This window comes from Quercus lobata, chromosome 6, assembly GCF_001633185.2.
Source record: "Quercus lobata isolate SW786 chromosome 6, ValleyOak3.0 Primary Assembly, whole genome shotgun sequence".
NCBI lineage: Eukaryota > Viridiplantae > Streptophyta > Magnoliopsida > Fagales > Fagaceae > Quercus > Quercus lobata.
In genome coordinates this window covers 32,465,669-32,480,680 of record NC_044909.1, presented here as the reverse complement: position 1 = coordinate 32,480,680, position 15,012 = coordinate 32,465,669, and the positions used below count along the sequence as shown (strand labels likewise).

The 15,012-nt window shown below is 39.2% G+C and overlaps 1 protein-coding gene across 2 annotated transcripts; it reads right to left on the bottom strand.

Annotated features, from left to right (window-relative positions):
• Positions 1-11,892: 11,892 nt before the first annotated feature.
• On the bottom strand, positions 11,893-13,980 carry LOC115993560 (transcription termination factor MTERF5, chloroplastic). 2 transcript variants are annotated; one of them, XM_031117498.1, is made up of 2 exons: positions 13,899-13,980; positions 11,893-13,654 (listed from the first exon to the last, which is right to left on the bottom strand). In XM_031117498.1, the coding sequence occupies exon 2, from the start codon at positions 13,530-13,532 to the stop codon at positions 12,324-12,326; it is 1,209 nt and encodes a 402-aa protein (XP_030973358.1). In that variant the 5' UTR covers positions 13,533-13,654; positions 13,899-13,980; the 3' UTR covers positions 11,893-12,323. The 2 variants fall into 2 exon arrangements, with proteins under 2 accessions (XP_030973358.1, XP_030973359.1); XM_031117499.1 differs by lacking the exon at positions 13,899-13,980 and adding an exon at positions 13,778-13,837.
• Between the last annotated feature and the right edge of the window lie 1,032 nt (positions 13,981-15,012).

The following is a 15,012-nucleotide window of genomic DNA, read 5'->3' as shown; positions in this document are numbered from 1 at the left end:
TCAGATTTCACAAGAAGGATAGCCAAGTGTGGGGGCTCTTTGGGAGCTTTTGATATTCAGTATAGGCCTCGGATTTCCATCAAAAGGTAGGTTTTAGCAGATTTCATTGCCAAATTCACTCCGGGAAAATTAAAGTTTTGTTAATAAAGGGAAACGGGGCAATAGAACCTTGGGAACAAATATGGCAGGTGTATATGGATGGACCGTCAAACTGCCGAGGGACAAGGATTAGAATTATATCATCTCTCCGAAAGGAGTCAGAGTGGAAAAATCATTCAGGCTGGGCTTTTTTGCCTTAAATAATGAAGCAAAATATGAAGCTATCCTCGCGAAGCTCAAAATGTCTAGAAAAATAAGGGCGGACAGAGTATAGTTACACTGTGATTCACGGCTGGTTATTAGTCAAATTACAGGCGAGTTCGAAACTAAGGACCAGAGAATGATAAGCTACTTAAAAGAGGTTGAGATACTAAAGCATCAATTGAAGAAGGTAGAGATCTCGCATATCTCAAGGGTCGGTAACAGTCATGCAGACTTTCTGGCTACTCTAACTTTTTCAATAAAAGATCTCCTTCCAAGGATTGTGACAGTTGAACTTTTGCCTTTTTCCAGCCTAACTCCTTTCGACAAGGGCTTAGTCTTGAGCATGCATTCACCCACAAGCTGGATGGTTCCAATTGTTGCTTATCTCCGAATTGGGATTTTGCCCGAGGATAAGAAAAAGTCTGAGCGGATCAGATGTAGGTCTCCAAGGTACTGGGTCTCCAAAGAAGGGAAATTATATAAGAGATCATATTCAGGGCCCTATCTACTGTGCATGCATCTCGAGGCAATTGAAACACTTCTGGAAGAGTTACATGAAAGGATATGTGAAAGTCACACGGGAGGTAGGTTGTTGGCACACCAATCCCTTACTCAGGGATATTAATGGCCAAACATGCAGAAACAAGCATTAGAGTACTTTAGAAAATGCAATCAATGACAAAGGTTTGCTCCAAGCATTCATCAATCCAGGGGTCCTCTCAACCCTATATCCAGTCCGTGTCCCTTTGCCCAGTAAGGGGCTAGACATAGTGGGGCCTTTTCTGAATGCCACGGGAAGTAGAAGATGGCTCCTGGTGGGGACAAATTATTTCACCAAGTGGGTGGAAGCAGAGCCCCTTGCCTATATCCAGTCTGTTTCCCTTTACACAGTAAGGGGCTAGACATAGTGGGGCCTTTTCTGAATGCCACGAAAGTAGAAGATGGCTCCTAGTGGGGACAAATTATTTCACCAAGTTGGTGGAAGCAGAACCCCTTGCCAATATCCGAGACACGAATGTGAAGAGGTTCGTTTGGAAAAATATTGTGATACGGTTTGGTGTGCCAAGGGTTCTCATATCGAACAATGGATTGCAGTTTGATAGCAAGACCTTTCGGCGATACTGCTCAGAATTGGGAATAGTCAACAGGTATTCTACTCCGTCTTATCCACAAAGCAATGATCAGGCAGAGGCAACCAACAAGTCCATTGTAAATGGCCTGAAGAAGAGGCTAAATGACTCAAAGGGTCGATGGACGGAGGAGTTTTCGAGCGTGCTATAGGCATATCGAACCACTCCACGGTGCTCCATAAGAGAGACTCCTTTCTTGATGATATATGGTGCAGAAGCAGTAATACCCGTGAAAACTAGGCTCCCTACTTCTCGAACTGACGTGTTTCAGGTGGGAGAGAATGATCAATTACTCTGCAAGCATCTGGATCTGATAGAAGAAAGCCGTGATGTGGCCTTAATAAGGCTAGCTAACTATCAACAGAGGATCTGCCAAGGATACAACAAGGGAATCAAAAATAGGTTCATTCCAGAAGATTTGGTATTGAGGAAAGTTTTAGGAAATACCCGAGATCCAGCTATGGGAAAACTAGGCTTGACTTGGGAGGGGCCTTATAGGTTCACATCCATTGCTAGGGTTGGTGCTTATCAACTAGAAGATTTGGATGAAATACCTATAGCAAGGCCATGGAATGTTTTTAATTTGAAGAAATATTACTGTTGATTGTTATGTAAGAAGATGTGAATTAATCACACTACTATTTTGTCTATAGCATTGAGTTTTGTGATGGCCTGACTAGGAACACTAAGATTGCATAGAAAAAGTAAACCCTACAATACTAGACCCTGTCTTTGCCTCGGGTGGGTTTTAAACTGAGTTCTCTGCCTTAGCCTAACTTTCGAGTCACTAACAGAAAATGAAATTAAAACTTTATAGTAAACCCCGCGGTACTAGACCTTGTCTTTGCCTCAAGTGGGTTTTAAACTGAGTTCTCTGCCTTAGCCTAACTTCCGGGTCACTAACAAAAAATGAAATTAAAATTTTATTGAAAGTAAACCCTATAGGTGGGTTTTAAACTGAGTTCTCTACCTTAGCCTGACTTCTGGGTCACTAACAGAAAACGAAATTAAAACTTTATTGAAATTAAATCCCGGGGTACTAGACCTTGTCTTTTCCCTGAGTGAGTTGCGAATTGAGTTTTCTATCTTGGTATGACCCCATGGACACTTACAGGAAGCGAACTAAAGACTATACATAAGAAGAAAAACAAGCTTCGTGGCAATGGGCTTCATCTTTGCTACGAATGGGTCTTGAACTATTATCTTACTTAGTTTGTCCATATGGACACTGGCGAAAAGCATGAATAAGACTTGCTAATGCGTGAGAGATGAGTTCCATGGAACAAGTAGCCCAGATAAGTGATTAGCTTTGTGGGAAAAACCATGAAAAATAATGACAACATCTCTAAGCAACTCAGGAGACAAAAATATGAAGCATGGTTAGGTGCAAAAACTTTGAAATACTTAAATGTATAAAAGTTTGAAACACTTAAGTAAATTAAGTACAAAACAAGGGCCCCCAAAGTTGGGCAAATTACTAAAATGTTCTTAAATTAACTATAAAAAATAAAAAACAGTTAAACATGAGGAGGCTTCTTGGTGGAAGATACAGGAATAGAGCTGGTCATCTCTCCTCCCAATGCTGCAATAGGTCCTGCCCCTTCAACCTCTCAAACGGGAGATTCATTGTTGATGATCGCTTCAATCTCGAGGTTAGGAAGGATGACTAGCTCCACAAGGATAGGCATGATACTCTCCAACCATAAAGAGGATGAAGCCTCTACTTGCAGTTTGTCAAGGGCAGCAACCCATCCCTTGGAGAAGTAAACCTAGAGATTCTGCTGAACTTCTGGCTTCACGATGGCGATGCAGTCATATTGGCCTTGATAGTAGGCCTCTTGCATCTTTGCATCATCAATTGCCACATGCGCTTTCAGCTTAGCGTCTTTATTTGTAAGGGCCTTTCTTGCCTCTTGGAGTTCCTTCTCAAGGGCCTCTGTTGTAACGACCCAAGGAAAAGTGCTAGCCACATCTGCGCTATACCTCAAAAGAACTAGTCACAATTGAGGCTCCTTGTAGTTGTTAATAAAGCCCAGTTCAACCTAGTAAATACCCGATGTGGGACTCATCACACACCCACACATATCAAACAATCAATCAAATTGAGGCATCACAATCTCCCCCACTTAAATCCCTAACGTCCTCGTTAGGGCCCACTTTGTGGGGTAGTGTTTCTGAGCCCACACAGGATTACCGGGCCGGCTCTGATACCATATGTAATGACCCAAGGAAAAGCGCTAGCCACATCTGCGCTATACCTCAAAAGGACTAATCACAATTGAGGCTCCTTGTAGTTGTTAATAAAGCCCAGTTCAACCCAGTAAATACCCGATGTGGGACTCATCACACACCCACACATATCAAACAATCAATCAAATTGGGGCATCACAATGTTCAACCCAATAAATACCCGATGTGGGACTCATCACACACCCACACACATCACACAATCAATCAAATTGGGGCATCACAATCTCCCTCACTTAAATCCCTAACGTCCTCGTTAGGGCCTACTTTGTGGGGTAGTGTCTCTGAGCCCACATGGGATTACCAGGCCGGCTTTGATACCATATGTAACAACCCAAGAAAAAGCGCTAGCCACATCTGCGCTATACCTCAAAAGGACTAGCCACAATTGAGGCTCCTTGTAGTTGTTAATAAAGCCCAGATCTATCCAGTAAATACCCGATGTGGGACTCATCACACACCCACACATATCAAACAATCAATCAAATTGGGGCATCACAATCTCCCCCACTTAAATCCCTAACGTCCTCGTTAGGGCCCACTTTGTGGGGTAGTGTTTCTGAGCCCACACAGGATTACCGGGCCGGCTCTGATACCATATGTAACGACCCAAGGAAAAGCGCTAGCCACATCTGCGCTATACCTCAAAAGGACTAGTCACAATTGAGGCTCCTTGTAGTTGTTAATAAAGCCCAGTTCAACCCAGTAAATACCCGATGTGGGACTCATCACACACCCACACATATCAAATAATCAATCAAATTGGGGCATCACAATTTTAACAACCCAAGGAAAAGCGCTAGCCACATCTGCGCTATACCTCAAAAGGACTAGTCACAATTGAGGCTCCTTGTAGTTGTTAATAAAGTTTAGTTCAACCCAGTAAATACCCGATGTGGGACTCATCACACACCCACACACATCACACAATCAATCAAATTGGGGCATCACAATCTCCCCCACTTAAATCCCTAACGTCCTCGTTAGGGCCCACTTTGTGGGGTAGTGTCTTTGAGCCCACACAGGATTACCGGGCCGGCTCTGATACCATATGAAACGACCCAAGGAAAAGCGCTAGCCACATCTGCGCTATACCTCAAAAGGACTAGTCACAATTGAGGCTCCTTGTAGTTGTTAATAAAGCTTAGTTCAACCCAGTAAATACCCGATGTGGGACTCATCACACACCCACACACATCACACAATCAATCAAATTGGGGCATCACAATAATATGTAACGACCCAAGGAAAAGCGCTAGCCACATCTGCGCTATACCTCAAAAGGACTAGCCACAATTGAGGCTCCTTGTAGTTGTTAATAAAGCCCAGATCTATCCAGTAAATACCCGATGTGGGACTCATCACACACCCACACACATCACACAATCAATCAAATTGGGGCATCACAATCTCCCCCACTTAAATTTCTAACGTCCTCGTTAAGGCCCACTTTGTGGGGTAGTGTCTCCGAGCCCACACGAGGTTACTGGGCCCGCTCTGATACCATATGTAACAACCCAAGAAAAAGCGCTAGCCACATCTGCGCTATACCTCAAAAGGACTAGTCACAAATGAGGCTCCTTGTAGTTGTTAATAAAGCCCAGATCTATCCAGTAAATACCCGATGTGGGACTCATCACACACCCACACACATCACACAATCAATCAAATTGGGGCATCACATCTGTTCTCTCCATGATGGCCTTAGTGTTCTCTTTAGCCTTGGACCTTAGCCTCTTAAACTTTGAGACCTTGTTCATAACATCTGGGATCTTCTCTAGAAGATCCTTGTAGTCATTACTCAACTCCTTGACCTTGGCCTTGGCAGCTTGGTACCTCTCTTCGATCACAACGGAGCATTGATATCCCTGCCATATAACAAAGGTAGTGATTTTTAAAAGAAGAAGAGAAATTTGAATGAAATAAAGAAGTAGAAAGAGCAATAAGAATGTGCTAAGGAAAAATTAGTTACCATGATGGCTTCCCTTTTCATATTAAGCAAGAGGGATTCATCATCCCACTTAGCCCAGTGATTTATGTCAACTGGAAGCAAGAAAGATTCACCAACACTCTCGGCCACTTTGCCTTCGTTGCCCTCTCTCCAGGGCCTAACCCTTTCTGTTGCAATGAGGGGAACCCCATCCACCATGAAGGCATGGACATAAGTAGAAGCCCCTGCGGCTTCAACCTAATTGTCCCCTAGATCGGGGGGAGAGTTTTTAGGATCAGGAGTTGTAGAGGATTGGCCTACTCCCTTAGGACGCTTCCGACTAGCCCTAGTTTCACGGGAAGGAATTGCAGCCACCATGGTGGTTGGAGTAGCTTGAGTGGCTGCGAGAGCATTAGTAGTTGGGGCAGGAGGGGTTTGAGTCTTATGCATGATTAAAGTGGCCAAGAGTTATGCAAGGGTGACCCCACTTCTCTAAAGCGTCATCTCGACTGAAAATTCGTCTAAAGGGATGGCTTCCTGAACGTTAGATTCTTCTTGGGGAGGTGAAGGACTGCAGGGAGGAACATTGCTTGTTTTCTTCTTCTTTCACTGATGTCGGGGACAGTCAACAGGGGTAGGAGCAACAATGGTTAATCCTAGATCCACGGGAGTGGAAGGGGGAGGAGAGTTGCTTCAGTACCTTCCTTTTTCTCGGCAGGCGCATTCAAAAGGGGATAAGATATATCCCTTACTACGAACGTCTATGTATGGGAGTAGTGGATGCTTTAAGGTAATAGCCTTTCCCACAGCTTGGAAGCTTTGATACATGGGGGAGTAGCCGAGTATCAAATAAGTTGCACGGAGTTAATCGTCGGTGTGGGGATAAATTGGAGATCTCAGCAACTTGTTCAAATCTGTGGAGTTGATTAACTATCTTTTCTTTTGAAAGGCGTGTTTCTCTGGAAAAAAAAAAAACAAAACAAAAAACAAGCAAAGGTTAGTCATGTAGGATATGAAATACAACTCAGAAAAAAAAATAGAATAATAATAATAAGTTAGTTAAAAGAAAATCCTATTAAGTCTACCCACTTGCTTTACCCACATTAGTGAGGCAATGGATTCCATCAGGGTACCAGTTCACCGAGACGATTAAGTAATCTCCCTCTGTTTCCCTGTCGAAATCCGGAAGGACTAAGATAAGCCTCACCTCCCCGTGCCAGATCTTAAAGTAATACCCGAAGGTTTTACTGTCTTGAAAGCGATAAACATAGTTGATGTCGTGCTCGGTAAGCTTCAATCCGAACCTCTTATTAAAGGTGTCTACACTAGGGGTGTGTGCAGGTCGGATTGAGCGGGTAAATGCCAATATTTCTATCCAATCCGCCACTAGTGGGTTGGGAAAATTCAAATCCGCTACCAACCCACCAAAGTCTAAATCCGGCGAATTAATTACAAATTTTGGTGATTTCAACTTGGCGGGTTAGGCAGGTTGGGCGGGTTGGCATTAACAACATTTAAAAAAATATATATATATCACAAACTGCAATTTTTTTTTAATCATCTCAAAATATAACTAATGCACAAAAAATACTAAAGGTAGATTTCATTGAATAATCTCAATTCTAACATAAACATAAGGTCAATGAAAAAGAGATATATCATCTCTAGCAAAAGTAGGCTCTGTCTTACAACTTAGGAAATTAAAAAACAGTAGGCTTTGCTTTACAACTTAGGAAAATTAAATCAACAAACTCAAAGTCTTAACATTTCCAAAGTCACATCAAGGATTAAAAAGAATAATAACAATTAGACAAAGACAAAGAATTAGATGAACTGTATTCTTATGTAATATATAACATATTTAACTTGAATATACAATGAACTACTTGAATATACAACGAACCTGCCAGCCAAAATGGCTTTACTTGTAATATTATAACACAGTTTATAATATATAAACGGATCAAATGACATAAACTGAAATAAAAAAGACAAAAAAGAATTAAACAATAGAAGACAATAATGCAATTACGTACCTTTGTGATTGTCAGCAAAGAATTGAAATGATAAGAAATAGGCTTCAAAAAGGTTAAAGAAGAAAGAGGAAGGGAAAGACAATGGCTGAAGGTAAAAGCCAAAAGTGAAAGGTGAGAAGAAAAAGTGAGACCTAGAGCCACAAAGTGTATACTGTATATACGGCTAAAATAAATGGGATGGGTGGTAGCAAGGGATGTTTAAGGTTTCAATGTTGACTTTTTAGATTTTGTTTAAGGAATTTTTTGAAGGCTAGTTCTGTTTAGGGAATTGATTATTGGTTAGTTGTAAAAATTTATTAGGTGAATTGATTAACTTTAAATACATAACAATCTGAACTAATATATATTTATATATATATATATATATATATATATTTTATGTATGTATAATTAAGTGGGTGGGTCACGTTGTAATGGGTTGGCAATTTTTTAATCCATAACCTAATCCAATCCGCAATTTTGGGGGTTTAACCTGCCCAACCCAAATCGCCTAACTTAATGACCCGCACGTTGCAAGTGGGTTGGCGGGTTAAACGGATATTTTGCACACCCTTAGTCTACACTACTAACAATCCTAAAGACATTAGGAGTACATTGGTCAGGACAGACCTTAAAGTGGCGTAGGAAGTTGGTAAAGGAGGTCACTCATAGGGATCCTCACTCCCCCCTCTACAATGGCAACAAATGGGATTACCACTCTGCCTTCCCCCCTTGAAAGTGTTGCCTCGGATTCCAGGCAATAACTTACTTCTACATCATCAGGAAAGTCATATTTCCTCCTAAACTCAACTAATCTCTCAGAGGTATCAACCATAGATTTAAATTTCCCCATTGTAAACAAAAAATAAACTAAGAAGAAAAATATAAAGATAAGACTAATCTAAAGGAAGAAAAGTTGAAGGACTTACAACAGGAAAGAGAAGCAGAAGAAAAGGGGTCGCTGAAGGCTGCTTGAAGATCGTCAGAGAAGGAAGTGATGGAGAGAAAAAGAGAAAGAAAATTTTTTCTTAGAGTATTGATAGAATAATAATGAAGGAGCTTGAGTCTCCCTTATATAAGAAAAGTGAGGGAGAGGAAGGGACATATGAGACCCTTCCTTTCCCGCCCATTTTCTGTTTTCCAAATGGTCCATCAGGCCGTCTATTCAGCAACATACACTGATGATCGTGGGGCGAGAAGCATGGTTGTGTCAGCGGCATTTATTGCCTGACACCACAACTGTTCATAAATGCCAGTTAATGATTGCTGCGTTTCTCTCAAACCACGATCCCCACGTCAGTTATGATGACCTGGAAATCATGGAGGGCTATTGTGGGGAGTGGAATAGTCACTTCTCGGGCCTAAAGCCCAAGAAGCAATTAGGCCACAGGAAGGAATTGGGCCGACCTGTGTTTTGAAAGGAAGGCTCAATGGGTAATAAACCATGAAAGAAGGAAAGTTGGGTTATCCCAAGTATTGCGGAAAAAATGAGTGACACAAGAGATTAGTTCCTGTGGAAAAGGTAAGGTGCCACCTTACCCAAGGTATGGTGCCACCTTACCCAAGGTATTGTGCGCGGGTGATCCACATGTGATTTCCAAGAGATTCCTGGGACCACAGGAAAGTTCCGGAACATGCAAGAAGGTTGAAGATCTTTATTTCCGCATTAATGATAGGGCTCTTACCTCACCTCTGCCGCATTAAATATAAGTGAGACAATCTGAACAGTACAAACAACCCCCCAAAGGTCAAAGTTCCAGGATAAGGAAGGAGAGGAATCCGATAAAGTTGAGAAAAATATCCCTGAGGCTCTAGCAGGCAATAGGACAGCTATAGTGATAAGAGCAAGGATTGAAGTTATAAAAGGGGGAGGAGAGGTAAAAGAAGAGGGATTTGGAAAAAAGAAGGAAAAAGGAACATAGAGAAAGAAAAAAAAAATCAATAAGAGAGAGAAAGAGAGAGTAAAGATAATACTGCGATAACGTGAGAGTTATCTATTGTAATACCTAGGTTGAAATTATAATATTTGAGTTGAGAGAAATCAATTGCTTGAGTTTCTCATTGTAGAGTGTTTTTTCCTTATGTTCTTATTTGTTGGTTAATTGAATAATTTGAGTGCGAATCCATGAAGGACTCCAGGGGGAAAAGTTTATGCAGCCCCACATGATTTATTTATAAATTATAATGTGGCACGGTATTTATCCAATGGACCATATGAAAATTTTACAATGTGACAGGGAAGCTTCTTGGACCAGGAGAAATTTACATTAAACAATTTAGCCAAATCTGAAGCTAATAATAATAATGCAAAATTCATCTCTATTCAAATTCACATATATTTATTAATGTAGCCCCATCTGAAGCTAATAATTATGTCTACGACTCTACGTACGTACTCACTATTCGCAGATTCAATGAAAAACTAGAAGATTGGATTAAACTCTTTTCTTTTTTTTTCTTTTTTTCTTTTTTTAGAAACAAACACACACAAATAATAGATCAGCATTTTTAATAGTTGATGACAATCCAAAAATTCCACTTTCCATAATGTCCATGCTTTTATTTAAATATTAAAAAAAATGGTTGATTTAATTATTTCAAAACCAATTATTATAATATAATATAAAAACTCTTCACAGCAGTTTTGATCCTCTTCATGTTTGTCCTCTCTTTTTATCAAGGTTCAAGTTACAAATATATCCAAACCTATTGCAACCTCTAATCTCTTAGGATGTGTTTGGTACATCCACTTAAAAACTGAACACATGTATTTGAAAACATGTGTGAAAATACGTGTGAAACCTCTAATCTTATTTTTCTCTTTTGCCATTTAAGCATCTTATTTTTTATTTTATATAAACTTTATCTTCAATTTCAGTATCAGTATGCTTTGTCTTCTGCATAATTATCATGTAACTTATATCCCTTATGGCATAAGAAAGAACATGGTATTCTTATATACAAGATGTATAAAAGAATTGGCCATACCCATACATGCAAGTGTTGTAAAATGAAGGAAAACATACTCAAAAGTTGCAGTATAAAATGATGCTTGTAAGCATTATTCCGTGTAAATATAATCATGAACACTGTAGAAACATGAATTCATGAAGGTTCTAAATACAACAACAACCAAGCTTTAGCCTCAATTTTTTGGGGTCTGCTATGGATCCACAATATACTATTTATGGTCGGTAACATGTATTCTTTTCTGTCATTCACGAAGGTTCTGAATTATTAAAAAAAAAAAAAAAAAAAAAAAAAAAAAAAAAAAAAGAAAAAAAAGAAACAAACCATGCTCTTTTGGGTGAGGGGCTGGGGGAGCAAAGCTTGATCATTGGAGCAGGGGCAAAAGCTTTTCTATAGTATTTCCATATCCTTCTCAAACATAAATCAGCCATTGCATCAAATCCCTCCATAGATGCAAGCCATGCTTAAATAAGGGTACAGACCCCTTAACTTCTTTTTTCACTTGCGGCTAGCTCTCAGGTTGGTGGAAGTACCAAGCCCTGAGAACACAAACAGATTGTCTCAAAACAAATCCATGTCATTTACCAATCAGATTCCAAAATAACAGGGCCATAATGTGAATAGCTCTAGGAACTTCACTGTTCATCATCTTCAATAAGGCTTGAGATCCCAAACCCTATTGACTTCCCAGTGCCACTATGTACTTGAGCAACATGATCTTGAACCCCTGGTGTGAGAAATAATACCCACTCTCCAAATTATTGAAGGAAAATAAGACATAAATCATTGTAGAACAACAGTTTGATATAAGAGAAACAACAACATCGAAAATAAAAATATCTCAGAATTGTGGACGAGAAGAAAAACAATTAAAAAGTAGAATGAAGTAAGAAGTAGAATTACAATGGACATGATGTCAAGCACACTACAGGTGTTACAAAATATGATAATCTGCATAATCCATTCCATTAAAAGCATCATTTGCTTCCAATTGAAGTGGACTAAAGCAAGGCCACAGCAGGGTAAGAATGAAGCTCTAACAGTAACGCCCTGGTAGAATGAAAGTGATAACAGGCTAGAATGAAGAACAATCAAGTTTAGAATGGACATGATGTCAAGTACACCACTTATTACAACATATGATTATTTGTAGAATCCATAACATGAAAAGGATATTCAAAAGTTCATGCTTGGTAAGCATCTTAAGTGCACTTTATTTAAGGACAGCGTGAAAGGCATATTTTTCATCAATTGATACAATTAGATTGGTAATATTAAGAGAGAAAATTAAGGTAAAAGCATTAAAATTTTCAACAAGTTAACTTGATGTAGTAAAAAGAAATTCTAATCTTCCACCATATATAATGACCTGTCAAGAATCACAAGAAAATGAAATTCTAATTCCATGACAGTTGTATTGGCTGGTTGCAGGTTGGGAAAAAATACAATGACAATTGACAATCAACAAATATAAGTGAATGGAAAATTCACACAGCGGCCAAAACAAAACTGTTTCTCAGTGTTTTTCTTTTACAATTAATACCGCATTTCTCAAAATCTGTATGATCTTCATGGAAGGCCCTCTGAGCTGCCAGGAAAACAAGCTCTGCCAAGATACTTTAAACAAGAATTACTCAACATTGTCAAAGCAAGTCACTCTATAACATTGATTATCAACTTTCCACATTCTTTTAATTCACCCAAAAAGTCTTACCAAGGAAATGAAGGCTAAACACATATCAAAGTTTCATCCTCAGAAGAAGAATCCAATAAATGACCCTTGTAAGCTACCAACAATTCCTCAGTATGATCACTAAACTTTGCAATGAACTTCGTTAAGAACACCTCCTCAGTTAAATTCAATATGTGAAGAAAACTTGGCTCCTTCTTCAACAGCCTTTTGGACTTCATAATCTGCAAAACCCTGTACCGAGGAATCACTCTTTCCTCCATGCTAAACATCAAACATGAAGGTAAACGAATTAAAACCGACCTTTCCAACTTAATGGTATTCATAAAGAACTCAATTCCAAGCTTTAACTTCTCCTCAGAGGCCCTAAGCAAACCAGGTGCCTTCCTAAACATTTCCATGCATTCATTGGAAGAAAACCCGGAACTCCGAATGAAGTCTAACTTCCTCATGAAAGTCTCATGGCTCATGCAACTAACTGTATAAACTGCATAAACTAACATCCTTGAATTAACCACAAACCCCATATCTAAAACTCTAGAAACAAGGCCTCTAAGCTTGTTTTCTTGAATAACAAAAAGCCAAGGCTGCCTAGTCAAAAGCATTGAGAGCTGAGACCCAACAATCCCACAACGCTTCAAGTAAGCAATGTTGCCCAACAACCTTGATTCAGGGTCTCCCTTAACCACGCCATTGCACCGCCGCAAAACCCGGAGAAGGCATTGGTTATTCTCATTGTTGCACAAGATTTTCTTAAGAATCTCAACACAAGGTATCAACCTTCTCTCCAAACTCACACTCAAAAGCGTGGAATTCTTGGAAATGAACTTTCCCAGATCAGAACCAACAAAACCCAGTTGTTGGAAAAACTCAATCTTGGGCTTAAGGGTCTTGTCAATATCAGAGAACAATATATGGGGTGAGACACGAACCGCGGATCTTATTTGGGTTTCGGAGAACCCAAGGTTTTGGAGGAAGAGAACCACGGATTGTGGCTTTTCAGTGGATTTGACATAATAGAAGCGGGTTGAGATAGAAAGTGCTTGGGTTTTTGAGAATTTTAAGGTGTTGGTTAGGTAATTTATGATGGTGGAGTTTGAAAATGGGGTTTTAGGTTTGGTTTTGGTTTTGGTGGGTGAAGAGAGATTTGAGAAGAGAGAAAGGAAGGACTTTGTTGGTTTTTTTGTGGGAAACTTGTGGAGACAAAAAGGTGAGGAGGGGCTGAAGAGTGATTTGAGAGCTTGCATTCATGTGAGACAGAGAAAGATCAGAGGGTTTAGGGTTTAGTGGATGCGATTGAAAACTGAATTAACGGTATGTAAATTTTCTTCTCTGAACAGCGACGCTCTTTCGTAACATGAAAATAAAACTGCATAAGAAACATTGTCGTTTAGCAAAAAAGAAAATAAAATAAAAAATACAAAACAGAATTCCATTCCTTAATATGGGTTATGAGACACAGACAGAAACAGAATTGTGGTTGCTGAATTACCTAAAAAAGCTGGTGCTAAGTGTCGATTGTGTTCTAATTAAATTTGAAATGACAGATTTCAAGTTTTTCTATTTCTGAAATTAACCAATAATATAATCCTATAAACCAAAGAAGCTCTCACCTTTTTCGTCTTCTGTGTGTCTACGTGGCACAGCTCTCACGGCTCGAGTTCTTTCTTCTTCCTCTTCAATTTGTTACATTTCCAAACTCCGTGGTTTAATTGGTTACTTTTAAAACTCACCCACCTCAGGGTTTAAAATGTAATTTACCCACATAAAAATAAAAATACTAGATTGCCTGGTCTTGTTGATACTATTGCTAAGTTGTAAGTTGCACCTAGTGCAATACATACCAAGAACAGAAATTCTAAGTTATAATGTTAATTTTTTTCCCTCAGTGCTTGGATTTTAATTCTGATCTAATGATTGAAGTAGATGATATTGCACTGGTTCTCAATTCTGCTTCATTCTTGGTACCATCACAGTCGGTGAGGGCGTGTATTTGTTTTCCGAAATTACACTTCGAGATAATTCTAAAACTATATCGTGCTAGTGTTGATCTATAGAGGCAGGTCTTGATGAAATTATTAGAGTACGTGTTTTAAGAGTTGTGGATTCATGATTGTCTCAACTAAGAGGACTTTATTAAATCACCACTTTATTTCATGGTTTCTAGGACAACAAAGCAACCATCAATATGCTGAATAATTCTGAGTTAAGAAAGCGTCAGACACCATTTCTATGTTTTTGACATATCGATTATTGAGGATGGAGAGATTTGAACCTTGTGTCTTTGAGTTGAATTATGAGACTCTTGGCAATACTAATTTCATAGTTAATAATATGGTCTATTTGAAAGTCTAGAAGGAAAAACATTTTCCATAATTTTTGCATTTTTCTTAAAAATTAACACAGTTCTGAAAGACTTTTTTTTTTCATCTTCTACATTTTCTGGTTTTCAGGATCTTCCATATCAGTGACAAATGACTATTCGGCTTTCCACAGTAGCACTATATATGCCCTTATTTTGGAAAGTCCGGAACACAACGTTGTTATATCTATTTGCTTGTAGAACACTCTGGCATTTCTCCAAACCACACACACCGCCACTTTAATTGCCTATTGCCTTATTATTATCTTTAAATTACTAACCAGATAGAATTAACAAAAGGAAGAAATTCAAGAGCCAATAAGTCACTTTAATGTCTTGTACCATACTGTACTTGTCAAAACGAC